General features: G+C 37.2%; 1 protein-coding gene across 50 annotated transcripts in view; it reads left to right on the forward strand.

Moving 5' to 3' along the window:
* Positions 1-12,798, forward strand: part of CSPP1 (centrosome and spindle pole associated protein 1) — a 132,202-nt gene that overhangs the window by 12,818 nt on the left and 106,586 nt on the right. For 27 of the 50 annotated variants that reach the window (XM_016960240.4, XM_054657368.2, XM_016960242.4 and 24 more), the window contains one exon: positions 8,844-8,947. In XM_016960240.4, coding sequence (XP_016815729.3) covers positions 8,844-8,947 — 104 coding nt within the window. Of the gene's footprint in view, positions 1-1,199; positions 1,300-6,675; positions 7,175-8,843; positions 8,948-9,655; positions 9,680-12,798 lie in introns of those variants that run through there. The other 23 variants (XR_010159269.1, XR_001720593.4, XR_010159267.1 and 20 more) reach the window with 5 other exon arrangements.

Genomic DNA, 12,798 nt, shown 5'->3' on the forward strand with positions numbered 1-12,798 from the left:
CAGTGTTATCTTGAACTCCTGGGTTCAAGCAATCCTCCTGCCTTGGCCTCCCAAAGTACTACAATTACAGGCCTGAGCCACCGTGCCCAGTCTGTATGAATATATATATATATATATATATATATATATATATATATATATATATAATTTTTTTTTTTTTTCTTCAAGGCTGAGTCTGACCCTGTCGCCCAGGCTGGAGTGCAGTGGCACGATCTCGGCTCACTGCCACCTCCACCTCCCAGGTTCAGGCGATTCTCCTGTCTCAGCCTCTCAAGTAGCTGGGATTACAGGCGCATGCCACCACACTCAGCTAATTTTTTATATTTTTGGTAGAGACAGGGTTTCGCAGTGTTGGCCAGGCTGGTCTCGAACTCCTGACCTCAGGTGATCTGCCTGCCCGCCTCGGCCTCCCAAAGCTGGGGTTACAGGCGTGAGCCACTGTGCCCGACCTGTATGAATATTTTCAACGTGCATTTTGTGATTTATTGATGATGACAAACTTTTTCACAAAAAGAAAATCAACTATGATAAGTTCATTTGATTAAAGCATTGTTCTCAAATGGACACCTTTTCATGGCTGTAGGTATACTCCTAAATTGTTTTTGTGTGCCAGTGGATACAAGGGGATGCCGGCCAAGAAACTGGATAGTCAGTAAGCTTTGTCTCTGCATTAGACAAATAGCTCAAAGTGAGTGCCCTACTTTTAATATCAGATAGATAACTCTTTCCATTTTGAATCTCTTATAAATTATTAATATACAGCATTAGTGAACTAAAGTATTATATATTGGTAAAATTTTTTAATCTCTAAGGCTCTCAATTTTTTTTCTGTGAAATGAGTTTGATTATCTTCCAGCCCTACGTTTTTATGAATCTAAATTTTAATTATTCCAAGAGATAATTTTTAAAAAGTTTAATAGTAGGTTATCTCAAGCACTAAGGTCGCTAAGGTTAGACAGAATCCCTTTTAAATTCTAGGGTTACAGCTTGCTTTGGATTGGGCTGTGATGCCTTTATGACCTGTCAGGAGCTACACTTTGTTTCCTTATCTTATGACATCTATCTCAAAAAGTCGTTATGGGCGAAAGTTAAATAGGTGAAAAGATGGCTGGCACGTAATTGGTACACAATAAATATTAATTTCTTTTTCTCGTTTACATCTTTTTTTTTTGAGACAGGATCTTACTCTGTCGCCCAGGCTGGAGTGCAGTGGCATAATCTTGGCTCACTGCAACCTCCACTGTCCAGGCTTAAGTGATTCATCCTCCCTCCTCAGCCTCCAAGTAGCTGAGACCACAGGTGAGCACCACCATGCCGGCTAACTTTTTTTATATACATATATTTTCTGTAGAGGTGGTGTTTCGCTATGTTGCCCAGGCTGGTCTGGTCTCGAACTCGCTAGCTCAAGCCATCCACCTGCCTCGGCCTCCCAAAGTTCTGGGATTACAGGTGTGAGCCACTTGTGCCTGGCCTTCCATCTTTTTAAAAGTAGTTTTTCGGGCTGGGCGTGGTGGCTCACACCTGTAATCCCAACACTTGGGAGGCTGAGGCCAGCAGATCACTTGAGATCAGGAGTTCAAGACCAGCCTGGCCAACATGGTAAAACCCCATCTCTACTAAAAATACAAAAAAATTAGCCCAGCATGGTGGCGCAGGCCTATAATCCTAGCTACTCGGGAGGCTGAGGTGGGAGGATCACTTGAACCTAGGAGGCGGAGGTTGCAGTGACCGAGATCATGCCCCTGCACTCCAGCCTGGGTGACAGAGAGAGACTCCATCTCAATTAAAAAAAAAATGTAGTTGTTTGAATTGTCTTAGGAATTATTCTTTGATCATTACATTCACATATTATGGAGAGTTAACAGTATAACTGAAAGGTGGTGACCTCTGCCTTTCCATTAATTGGTGTTACTTGGGCCTCTGACCTAGGCTGACTTCTCATCTTATACATTCCCCGAGTGTCCATATCCGCTCACAGGGCTTTATTTACTATTAGTGTGTTCATGACTTCTGAATCTGTATCCCCAGTCCCAGGTTCTATTGCGAACTTGACCCATACGTCTGATTTTCCATTGGACATCTGTACTTGTATGGTCATGTATGGCATGGGCTCAAAATCAAAATTTGCAAAATTAACTTATACTCTTGTCAAACTTTCTAGTGCTCCCCATCTCACTGAGCTGGCTGCCTAGTCATCCTTGATTCCTGTCTTCTCCTGTCTCCTATATCAAGCAGTTACACAAGTCTAGTTGATTCTAATGCATAAATCTCAAGTAAGGTCACTCTGCTGTAATCCCACTGACTTTCTTTTATGAAGCCTCTGTTGTCTGTCAGATTTTTGTAAAAGCTTCCTAGTGTTTTTGGTGGTGGTTTTGTTTTACAGTCTAGCCCCGTGTATCAAATCTCTATGTTTTCTATATATTTGCATAAAACAAATCTGATCATATTAGTCTCTGCTTCAAACCCTTTGATGGCTTCTTTTTTTCTTATATGATAAATTTGCCATCTTAATACTTCTGCTAGATTGGGTTGGTCAATCCTGTCATGTGCTTCTAGAGGATTTGTTCTCCTCTTGAAGAGTAGTTTTGAACTTATTCAGCTTCTCTTTTGTACCACAGTGATATGCCAACTTGCATCCCGTTGTATTTCCATTGCCTAGCACAGTGCGCAGCACTTACTGCTTGGAAAAGTTGTTTTAAACCAACGGATTAATGTCCCCATTGCAAAAATAAAACCAATTCTCTTGGGTGTGTTGACTTTAATTTTCATGGAATGCTTCTTCCATTGCCATCTGAAACCATTTGATGCACATGGAATTTTATTAAAGAGCAATATATAATTGACTAATTTTATACTGCATAAGCATTTAGTTACTGACCTCCTGCCTGATTAATTGTGGCTTTAAAATTCACTCAAATAAATAGTTTCTCACACTGGGAAAAATGTAAAATTATTTGGCAACTAAGGGTTTTCCTTAAGTGGTCTCATTTAGGAATTATAAAAAACAGGTCTAATATAGGTCAGATTTGGAAATGAGGTATTGACTTAAAGCGCTGTAACATCGTAGTTTGAATAAGTAATTAAGCATAGTGTAGTAATCAGTGATATATAAACTGGACATACTCATTTTATCCAATGAAAACAATCTATTGATAGCTCATAGTACAACTATCATACAACACTATGATTTTATAAATTCTTTTCTGTTAGATACTGATGATATTCATGGTTAATTCCATGTGGCTCTTTCTACCACCATTTATACCTTTCATAAAAGGATTTGAGGTAGCGTTACAGTGACTTCTGACACCAGCTACCTGGAGTTGGACCAAACTTCACAGGTTAAGGGCATAGGCCTCCACAAGACTGCCTTCACTTCAGACTCCAGCTGCAAGTTCAAGGGTCACCAGAACACCTTCAGGTCTGACCATCTGGCTATAAATTTGGGGGTTTCCCCTATCCCCTCAAGTTCAATAATTCATAAGAATGACTCACAGAACTCAAGAAAGCGCTATACTTATGGTCACAGTTTTATAGCATAAGTATACAAATTAGAAATAGCCAAAGGGAGAGACACATAGGGTAAGGTCTGGGACGGTCCAAACATTAAGTATCTGTTAGTCTCAGGGAGACATTACCCTCCTAGCACATCAGTATGTGACAGGATACAGAATATTGCCAATCAGCCTCACCTGAGCCTGAGTGTCCAGAGTTTTTACTGGATTTTCCTTATGTAGGAATGATTGGTTGAATCGTTGCTCCTTGGCTTGATCTCCAGCCCTGCTGTATTCATTCCCCTTAGGCCTGGCTGATGTCACATGGCACAAAGGCCCAACCCTCAAATCACATGGTTGGTTTTTCTGGCATGACCAGCTCCCGTTTTTGTCATCTCTGTAGCATAAACTCTCTAGGGGTTCACAATGATTCACTTGTTAGTATAAACTGTTAGGTATGATCCAGGGTACCCACTGTGAATAATAAAGACATTCCCATCATCTGGTAAATTTTAAGGTCAAACCCACTAGGGGCTCACAATGATTTACGTTGTTAGTGTAAACTATTAGGTGTGGTCCAAGGTGTCCACTGTGAATAATAAAGACATTCCCATTGTCTGGAAACTTTTAAGGATTTAGAGGTTACCTCCCAGAAACTGGAGACAAAGGATTCAATTTTTTTTTTCTTTTTTCTTTTCCAAGCCCAGAGAAAGTAACAGTCCAATTTTTTTATTACACATAGGATGTACATGATTTAGTTCATATAAGCTAATGAAAAAATGTCTTTAATAAGGAGTTTGTCAGAATACTAGTAATATTAAATTAAGAGAAAGTCACCTGAAAGTGATCTATAAAAGATCTTTTATCTCCCTAAACTGTTTCTAGGCATAATATTTGTGTTTATTTCATTAAAAGAAATTCTTACTAACTTATTATCGTTTAACAACCATTACTGGTATTATTAACAATAATCAATATTGTTGAAATACTTATATTAATCATTTAAATGCTCCCATTAATCTTTTAAAAATGTTTTGATACAAATGTGTGAAGGTCTTAAAACATGTAGTTTCTCCCCACCACCCAGTTTTTTTAAGGGAGAGGATCTTGCTCTGTCATCCAGGCTCGTGTGCAGTGGCACCATAATAGCTTACTGCAGCTTAAAACTCCTGGGCTCTGGGGATCTTCCTGCCTCATCCTCTCGACTAGCTAGGACTACAGGCTCAGGCCACCATGCCTAATTTTTAAATTTTTTGTAGAGATAGAGTCTTGGTATGTTGCCCCGGCTGGTTTTGAACTCTTGGGTTCAAACGATCCTCCCTTCTCTGGCTCCTAAGTAGTTGAGACTATAGGTTTGTGCCACTGCATCTGTCTAGTTGTAGTTTTAATTATTTGTTTTGAGATAGAGTCTCGCTCTGTTGCCCAGGCTGGAGTGCAGTGGCGCGACCTCGGCTCACTGCAACCTCTGCCTCCTGGGTTCAAGCTATTCTCCTGCCTCAGCCTCCTGAGTAGCTGAGATTACAGGTGCCTGCCACCACCCCCAGCTACTTTTTTTATGCTTTTCATAGAGACAGGGTTTCACCATCTTGGTCAGGCTGGTCTCGAGCTCCTTACCTCAAGTAATCCACCCACCTCGGCCTCCCAAAGTGCTGGAATTACAGGCGTGACCCACAGCACCCAGCCTTGTAGTTTTAATTATCATTCCTCTTTGTCTTAGGTTTATCCTATTGTAAACTAAATCACAGATACTCTTCTACAGTTTTTATTCATTTTGTATGAGTGAAATGGGTCCTTGTAGTGATACCTTTATAGCTGAAATTTAAGAGTACAGTGTCTCCTCAATTAGTCACATCTCCTTGTAAGTCACCCATTGTGTAAAGGCCTATTATTATTTCCTATAATTTGTCTTTTGATTATTTTTACATAATGCTTTTTCATGGTAGTATAATAATGAAAAGAAAGTAAATGTTCTATGGTAATTTGTTTCATAGAGTAATTATGATGAATGCTCTGTTAGAAGGTAAATTAATTATGAAGAAGTTATATACTTTAGTCTTAAGTATTTTATGTAAGCCACAACTGCTATAGAAACCAAATACTTCTAATTACTATAGTTCTGAAGCATAATGTTAACTATCTTAGGGTCATTGATGTTATACTTGATGAAGTGACATCACTTCAAATAACCCTAAAATGACACAAATGCTTTACTTGCTGCTAGATCCATCAGAAGACAACAGGCACAATAAGTAAGCCTCACTGTGTTCCTTAGCTCATTAAGTCAATTGAGATGCTATTGTTAATGCATGGTTTAAAAGAATAGGATATTTACATTGTTCTATACAGTTCCTAATTTTATGTCTGTGACTTACCTCTAATGCCATAAAATGTTGGTACAAGATGACAAAAATAAGAATTAAAAAGTTAGTGTTTTCTGTTGACTAAACATTAAATTAATAAAGTTATAAATAACTCAGAAGGCATTATATATTGTTACTTGTCAAGACAATTTTACAATACTATTTGAATTAATAGTGAAAAACAAATACTCTTAGTAAATAAAAATTTAACTTAATATGAATAATAGGCCGGGCGCAGTGGCTGAGGCCTGTAATCCCAGCACTTTGGGAGGCCAAGGTGGGCGGATCATGAGGTCAGGAGTTTGAGACCAGCCTGGCCAATATGGTGAAACCGCGCCTCCACTAAAAATACAAAAATTAGCCAGGTGTGGTGGCAGGTGCCTGTAATCCCAGCTACTTGAGAGGCTGAGGCAGGAGAATCACTTGAACCTGGGAGGTGGAGGTTGCAGTGAGCCAAGATTGTGCCACTGCACTCCAGCCTGGGCAACAGAGTGAGACTTCGTCTCAAAAAAAAAAAAAAAAAAAAAAAAAAAAATATATATATATATATGTATATGTATATATGAATAATAATGTAAATGAAAATGAATTATGTTTTTCTTTCCATTCTTCCACATAAACCCCCAAGTAGAATTGAAAAACAGCAGTAAAAGCCACCTTAAACATACACTTTTTGTAAATTTGTAAATTGCTTGTTCCTGGATGGGCAGGTAGTGTGTTGGCATCATCCTGGCAGCATTGTTGTCTTTTACTCCTTGGCACAATAGAACATCCATTGTGACCCTGTGTGACTAGTGATATGTAACTTTGGTAACTACCTCTCTCTATGCAGTCAGACCGCTAACAGGAGAAATGGAATATTAAGTATAGTATATAGTTCCCCCTCACCTTTTCTCATTTCTTCCTCTGTCTCAGGCACTCATTCATATATTCATTTGCAGATTTATTCAATGAACATTTTCTTGGGTTAAAGTTATGTGCCAGCATTATAAAATTGAATAGTGCATGGGCCTTGCCTTCATAGATTTTATAGTTTAGTTTTATATATGATGTTCCATTCTGAACATGAGAATCAAAACTTTCTCTCCTTAGGCTTAAATTCTGTATCTTTAAAAAAAGGTTTAGATTCCTTCAAAAGGAAACAGTTCCTTTCTAGGATGATTTAAAATTCCAAGCATATGGAATGCTTTAGTTTCTTTTGGAAGAGAGTTAGAAGCATGTGTAAGAGGTGTCCCTAAGGAATCCTCTGTTATACCCTCTATCATCAAGGAGTTAAATAGGCCAGAAATGTTTATCAAGAGAATTCCAGTGTTGATAGCGGTAAGTGGATTTTAGTATTCTGTAAGAATCCATAAACATCCACTTATGTTTATATTACACTGGCCTTTTCCCTGCCTGAAATGTTTCAGTGATGTAGTAAAGCAGTGATATGACACATTCTTGAAAAGTTCCCATCATTCAGCTACATTGTGAGAAATAAGGCACAAAATGGTGATTTTTATATCAGTTTATAAACTACAGTCAAATTTTATTTCATCTATAGTGCTCATAGCTGAATCTTTAAGGAAAGTTTTGGCCAGGCGTGGTGGTGCATGCCTGTAGTCCTAGCTACTCGGGAGGCTGAGATGGGAGGATTGCTTGAGGCCAGGAGGTTGAGGCTGCAATGTGCCTTGATCACGCCACTGCACTCAAGCCTAGGTAACAGAGCGAGACCCTGTCTAAAGAGAGAAAAAAAAAAAAAAAAGCCAAGTTTTATTTTGTTTAGAAATGATAATTTTTTAATACTATAGTATTATGTATATAGTAGGACTAAAAAAGGGATGAAGCTTCAGATCTGAATACTCATCTAATGTCTATGCTTCTTGACATAGTATTTTATTATTGAAGGTTTGAAAAGTATATAATTTGATTTTTGATAGCTTTGTTGAGATATAATTTACACACCATAACATTTACCTATTTAAAGTGTACAATTCAATGGTTTTTAGTATATTTACAAGTTGTACAGTCATCATTGTCATCATCCCTAAATGTAATTTGATTTTTAAATTTTGTGTAAGGAAATACTACTCAAATTCGAAGTTTTTCTTCAAAAATTAACATCCATTTACAGAGTTTCTGTTTGGGATGATGAAAAAATTCTGGAAATGGATAGTGATGATGGTTGTACAACATTGTAAATGTACTTAATGCCACTGAATTGAATGCTTAAAATGATTAAAATGGTAGGTTTTATATTATATACATTTTACCACAATAAAAATTAATATCCATTTTTATGAAATCAGAAGTGGTTTAACTTTAGAAGTTTTTAGGAATTTCATCCTATCTGAATGCTCTTTGATAGAAAAAGAAAATTAAAAAAAAAAAAGAAATGTCATTCTAAGCAACACATGGCCCTAATAATTTTTTCTCAGAAACATGTTATATTAAAGATATTCTTGTATGCTAAAAAAATCATGTTATTAGTTTTCCTAGACTGAAAATGATGCATTAAAATTGTTGTTGGTATTTATTTTTATAGAAATTAGGGTATAATTAAGTGAAGATGTAAAGATAATTAGTTTTTCTTTAATTTTGCTGTTCTTGAGAAAGCAAGATGCCAAACAATGCTGGACTACTTGTCTTAACTGGAGGAAAAAGTAAATATAATGCACACATGCATATAAATATGTATATGATAATATAAAAGTATCTGTTTATAGGTGTATTAAAAAATTCTCTGCATGGAGACAAGAAATAACAATGTTTGTTGTTCTGGACAGGAGAACAGGGTGGCTAGGGCTCATGGGTGAGAATGATATTTTTGATAATATTTTTGATTATCTGAATGTATTATCTATTGAGACATTTTAAGTAAAAAACTTACCCTAATCCTACTCTTGGAATCAGCATAATTCTGTTCCTTCTTACTGTGCTTTGTTACAGGAAGTAGAACTTTGAGATTGGTTTGAAAATGAATTATACTAAGAAGTTGTTTTTTTTCTAGGAATTGATTATGGATTAAGTTTGCCACTTGGAGAAGACTATGAACGGAAGAAACATAAATTAAAAGAAGAATTGCGGCAAGATTACAGACGTTATCTTACTCAGGTAATGAGTTCTATTAATGAGTTGGGTTTAATGTTTCAGAATTCAGCTCCTAAATTTGTTTTCATAAGGTATTAGTCATATATGTTAATTTTTAGGTTTTCAGTGGTACTAGCAAAGTAGTAGTATAGTCAAAGTTAAGTGGCATATATGACATTGGTAGAGAAAAAAATATTGCTGAGAACCAGTGCTGTAGAATAATACAGACTTTTGACCTTTTGACTAAGGCAGTGGATTCTAATTTTAAGTGAGATCGTTAATTATGGTTTTTCATGTTTTCTGTAAAGTTGTCATGGTTTGAAGTAGTCCAATCATGGTTTCCCACTCTTCTACACCCCCCAACTATGTATTAAAATGACATATGGAGTTCTAGTTGCTAATTATTTTCCTATGAGCCAAGCTTATAAAATTACATTTAATTAGCCACTAAAGCTTTTGTTTTATGATCTCATGTTTTACTTAGCAGAACTCTTGAGTATTTTTGTTAAATTATATAATGGCCAAAGTAAGGTTTATTGTAAGTTTTCAATTTAGGTTATAAAATTATTTTAAACAATTATGATATTTGTTGTCATCTCAAAATATTCTTTAGATTTTTACTGCTTTATGTTTGTTCCAAGTGTACAAATGTCTCTTATTCTGATTTACACATGGAGAGAATGAACTTTGACTTAATACACTTTGTCAATGGTTTGTTTCCCTTGACTTTAGGGCATTACACAAGGGAAAAGAAAGGTAGGGTTGTCTGCAGTACGTCCTCCTTCAGTTTTTTCTTTCTTTTTTTTTTTTTTAACGATCTAGAAGGTTGCAATCATTTGCATTTATGAGATTCAAACCAATTAGGAAAACGGGTTCATTTGTGATTTTGAGATGTTTGAATGGCACCATTTTGTATTCTTGCTTTTAGCAGATGACAGCATACACATTATAATTTTCCGTTAATATAGTCATTACTTTTGATTCCTGCTTTGCATTTGTGTTTATTGCTTTCTTATGCATTCTTTTTGAATATTCTGCGGTTAAGTCTGTTTTCAGCATGCAATTTTTTGTTTCTCAAATTACACTAATCACAGTAAGATTAATAGAGTAGTAGAATATCCAAGATATTTGAACTACATGTTGTGAGAATTTGGATTACTCTGTTTTTCCACCAAAATCTATAGATTGCATTGTCCATTTATATTGGAAAACAAAAAGAAACAGTTTATGGTTTTACAAAACTGGTTTTAAAAGGAATCTCACAGATTCACCATTCAACTAACATATTTTAAACACTTATTATGAAGATATATCAGGTATGCATCCTGTCTTCAAGAGGCTTAGAATTTAGTTGTAGAGATAACATTCATACGATTCAGAAAGTGGTAACTACAAGAAGGATATAATGATCAAGATAGTCCTCATAGTGGGAATTTCTATTTTGTGAGGCAATCTAGATTTGGGTGATCTGGAGAGAGAATCGAAGCTAGAAAGCTTTTCAGATGGAAAGCATAGAGTAAAGGAGGACGTAGAGGGTAGACTTTAGCTTTGTATGAATGAGGCATATTAGGTTTACCAGCCTGACTGGGTCAGAGTATCATTCTTTTTGAGAGTAGTAAGAAATAATGATGTATATAGGATAGGATCAAATTAGAAGGCAGTGGATTTTTAACTTGTTATATGTAATAGTCAGTGATGAGCATCATACTTTCTTAAATAGCTTGTGAAGAGCATGGTAACTGTGTTTTAGGACAGTTAGTTCTGCATGTAGAGACTCTCATTGTGTTAAATTGCTGCCCAACTTCTTAACTGATTTCCTCGCGCTAATTTTCAATTCACCCTCCAAGCTATTTTCCAGAATGATTCAGTCCCTAACTTATTTAAATATGTCAGTATCCCCTAACTGCCTCCAGGATAAAAATTCAAATTCCTTAGCATGGCACATGTCTTTCGTGTTCCAGCCTGACTCCCTGGGCTTATACCTCATTATCTTCCCCTTCCCTACTTCTTCTTATTGGGTGGAGTTTTCCTCTGGTATCAGATATCTACCATTTTCTCTTGTAGGTTTTGCATTACTCCCTAGGTAAGATTTTTAAAAAGGATAGTGGTGGGGGACATGAGAAGAAATTGCCGTCATGAAAGTACAAATCTTTAAATTCAAAGGGATGTGAAGGAGTTTTTTAAGATTTTTTTGTTTGTTTTTTGGTTTTTTTTTTGAGACAGAGTCTTGCTCTGTCGCCCAGGCTGGAGTGCAGTGGTACGATCTTGGCTGACTGTAATCTCAGCCTCCTGGGTTCAAGCGATTCTTCTGCCTCAGCTCCCGGAGTAGCTGGAACTACAGGCGTCCACCACCATGCCTGGCTAATTTTTTTGTACTTTTAGTAGAGACGGGGTTTCACCATATTGGCCAGGCTGGTCTCAAACTCCTGACCTTGTGATCTGCCCACTTCGGCCTCCTAAAGTGCTGGGATTACAGGCATGAGCCACCGCACCCGGCCAGTTTTTTGAGATTATTAAGAATATAGTCGGCCGGGGGCGCGGTGGCTCACGCCTGTAATCCCAGCACTTTGGGAGGCAGAGGCGGGCAGATCACAAGGTCAGGAAATCGAGACCATCCTGGCTAACACGTTGAAACCCCGTCTCTACTAAAAATACAAAAAAATTAGCCTGGCGTGGTGGCAGGCGCCTGTAGTCCCAGCTACTCGGGAGGCTGAGGCAGGAGAATGGCGTGAACCCCGGAGGCGGAGCTTGCAGTGAGCCGAGATCGCGCCACTGCACTCCAGCCTGGGCGACAGAGTGAGAATCCGTCTCAAAAAAAAAAAAAAAAAAAAAAGAATATAGTCTTGTAGAGGAGCAGCATTTCCTTAAAATTAGAGAGACAGTCTTTTGTTCACATTTGAGAAGGTGGGAATGGAAGGGAAAGCAAGAGAAAAAGAAAACTACGCAGACTATAGGCAGCTGGCTGCAGCTTCCTGGACCCCCTGAAATATGTATGGTTTCCAAGTCCCACTCATATCTCTTGTGGCTTCCAGACTTGGATTGCATGGATATTTGAGTTTTTAAAAAAAATCAAATCTTTTAATTTTGTCAAGAAGAGTTATTAAAACAAACAACTACCATCTTTTTTCGAGTTTTAATTAATTTTTTTTTCCTGTGCCCTTCCTGCCCAGAGATGGTTTCCTGTTTTTAGAATAAAAGATGCTTGACCATCTGAACACAGAAAAGACATGTTCTCAGGGGAACAGTTTTTAAATTGAGTCAGTTAATTAATATCCCCAGCCCAGACCTCCATCCTGAACTTCAGAGTTTTCTAGCTGGCTGCATAATTCACATTTTCACTTTGAAATCTACCTGATATCTTATGTAGACCATGTCCAAAAGAGAATTCTTGATTTCTGTTCTTCCCACCCTCATGCCTGATAAACCTGCACTATCCGTAGCCTGTCCTTTTAATTTCCTTTTTGTCACAGTAATTATTACCTTCTAGCATGCTGTATAATTACTCCTCATTATGTTTATTATTTCTTTTTCATTTTCCCCAGCTTGAATGTATGCTTTTGGAGGACAGGAATCTTTATCTGTTTTTTTCAATCCCAAATGTATCAGAAAGTTTGGGCACATGGTAGGCACTCAGTATTTATTGAATGAATGAATGAATGAATGATTAAAATTTAGCTTTTTGAAAAAACTCACTATGTTGTTCTTTTTTTAAGAATTAAAGTTTTTTTGGTAGAGACAGGGTAATAAAAAAAGTTTTTTTTTTTTTTTTTTAAATACTCAAGCTGGTCTTGAACTCTTGGGCTCAAGTGTCCCTCCTGCCACTTTGGCCACTTTGGCCTCCCAAAGTGCTGGGATTACAGACATGAGCCACCACT

The sequence above is a fragment of the Pan troglodytes genome, chromosome 7, assembly GCF_028858775.2.
Source record: "Pan troglodytes isolate AG18354 chromosome 7, NHGRI_mPanTro3-v2.0_pri, whole genome shotgun sequence".
In the NCBI taxonomy this organism is placed as follows: domain Eukaryota; kingdom Metazoa; phylum Chordata; class Mammalia; order Primates; family Hominidae; genus Pan; species Pan troglodytes.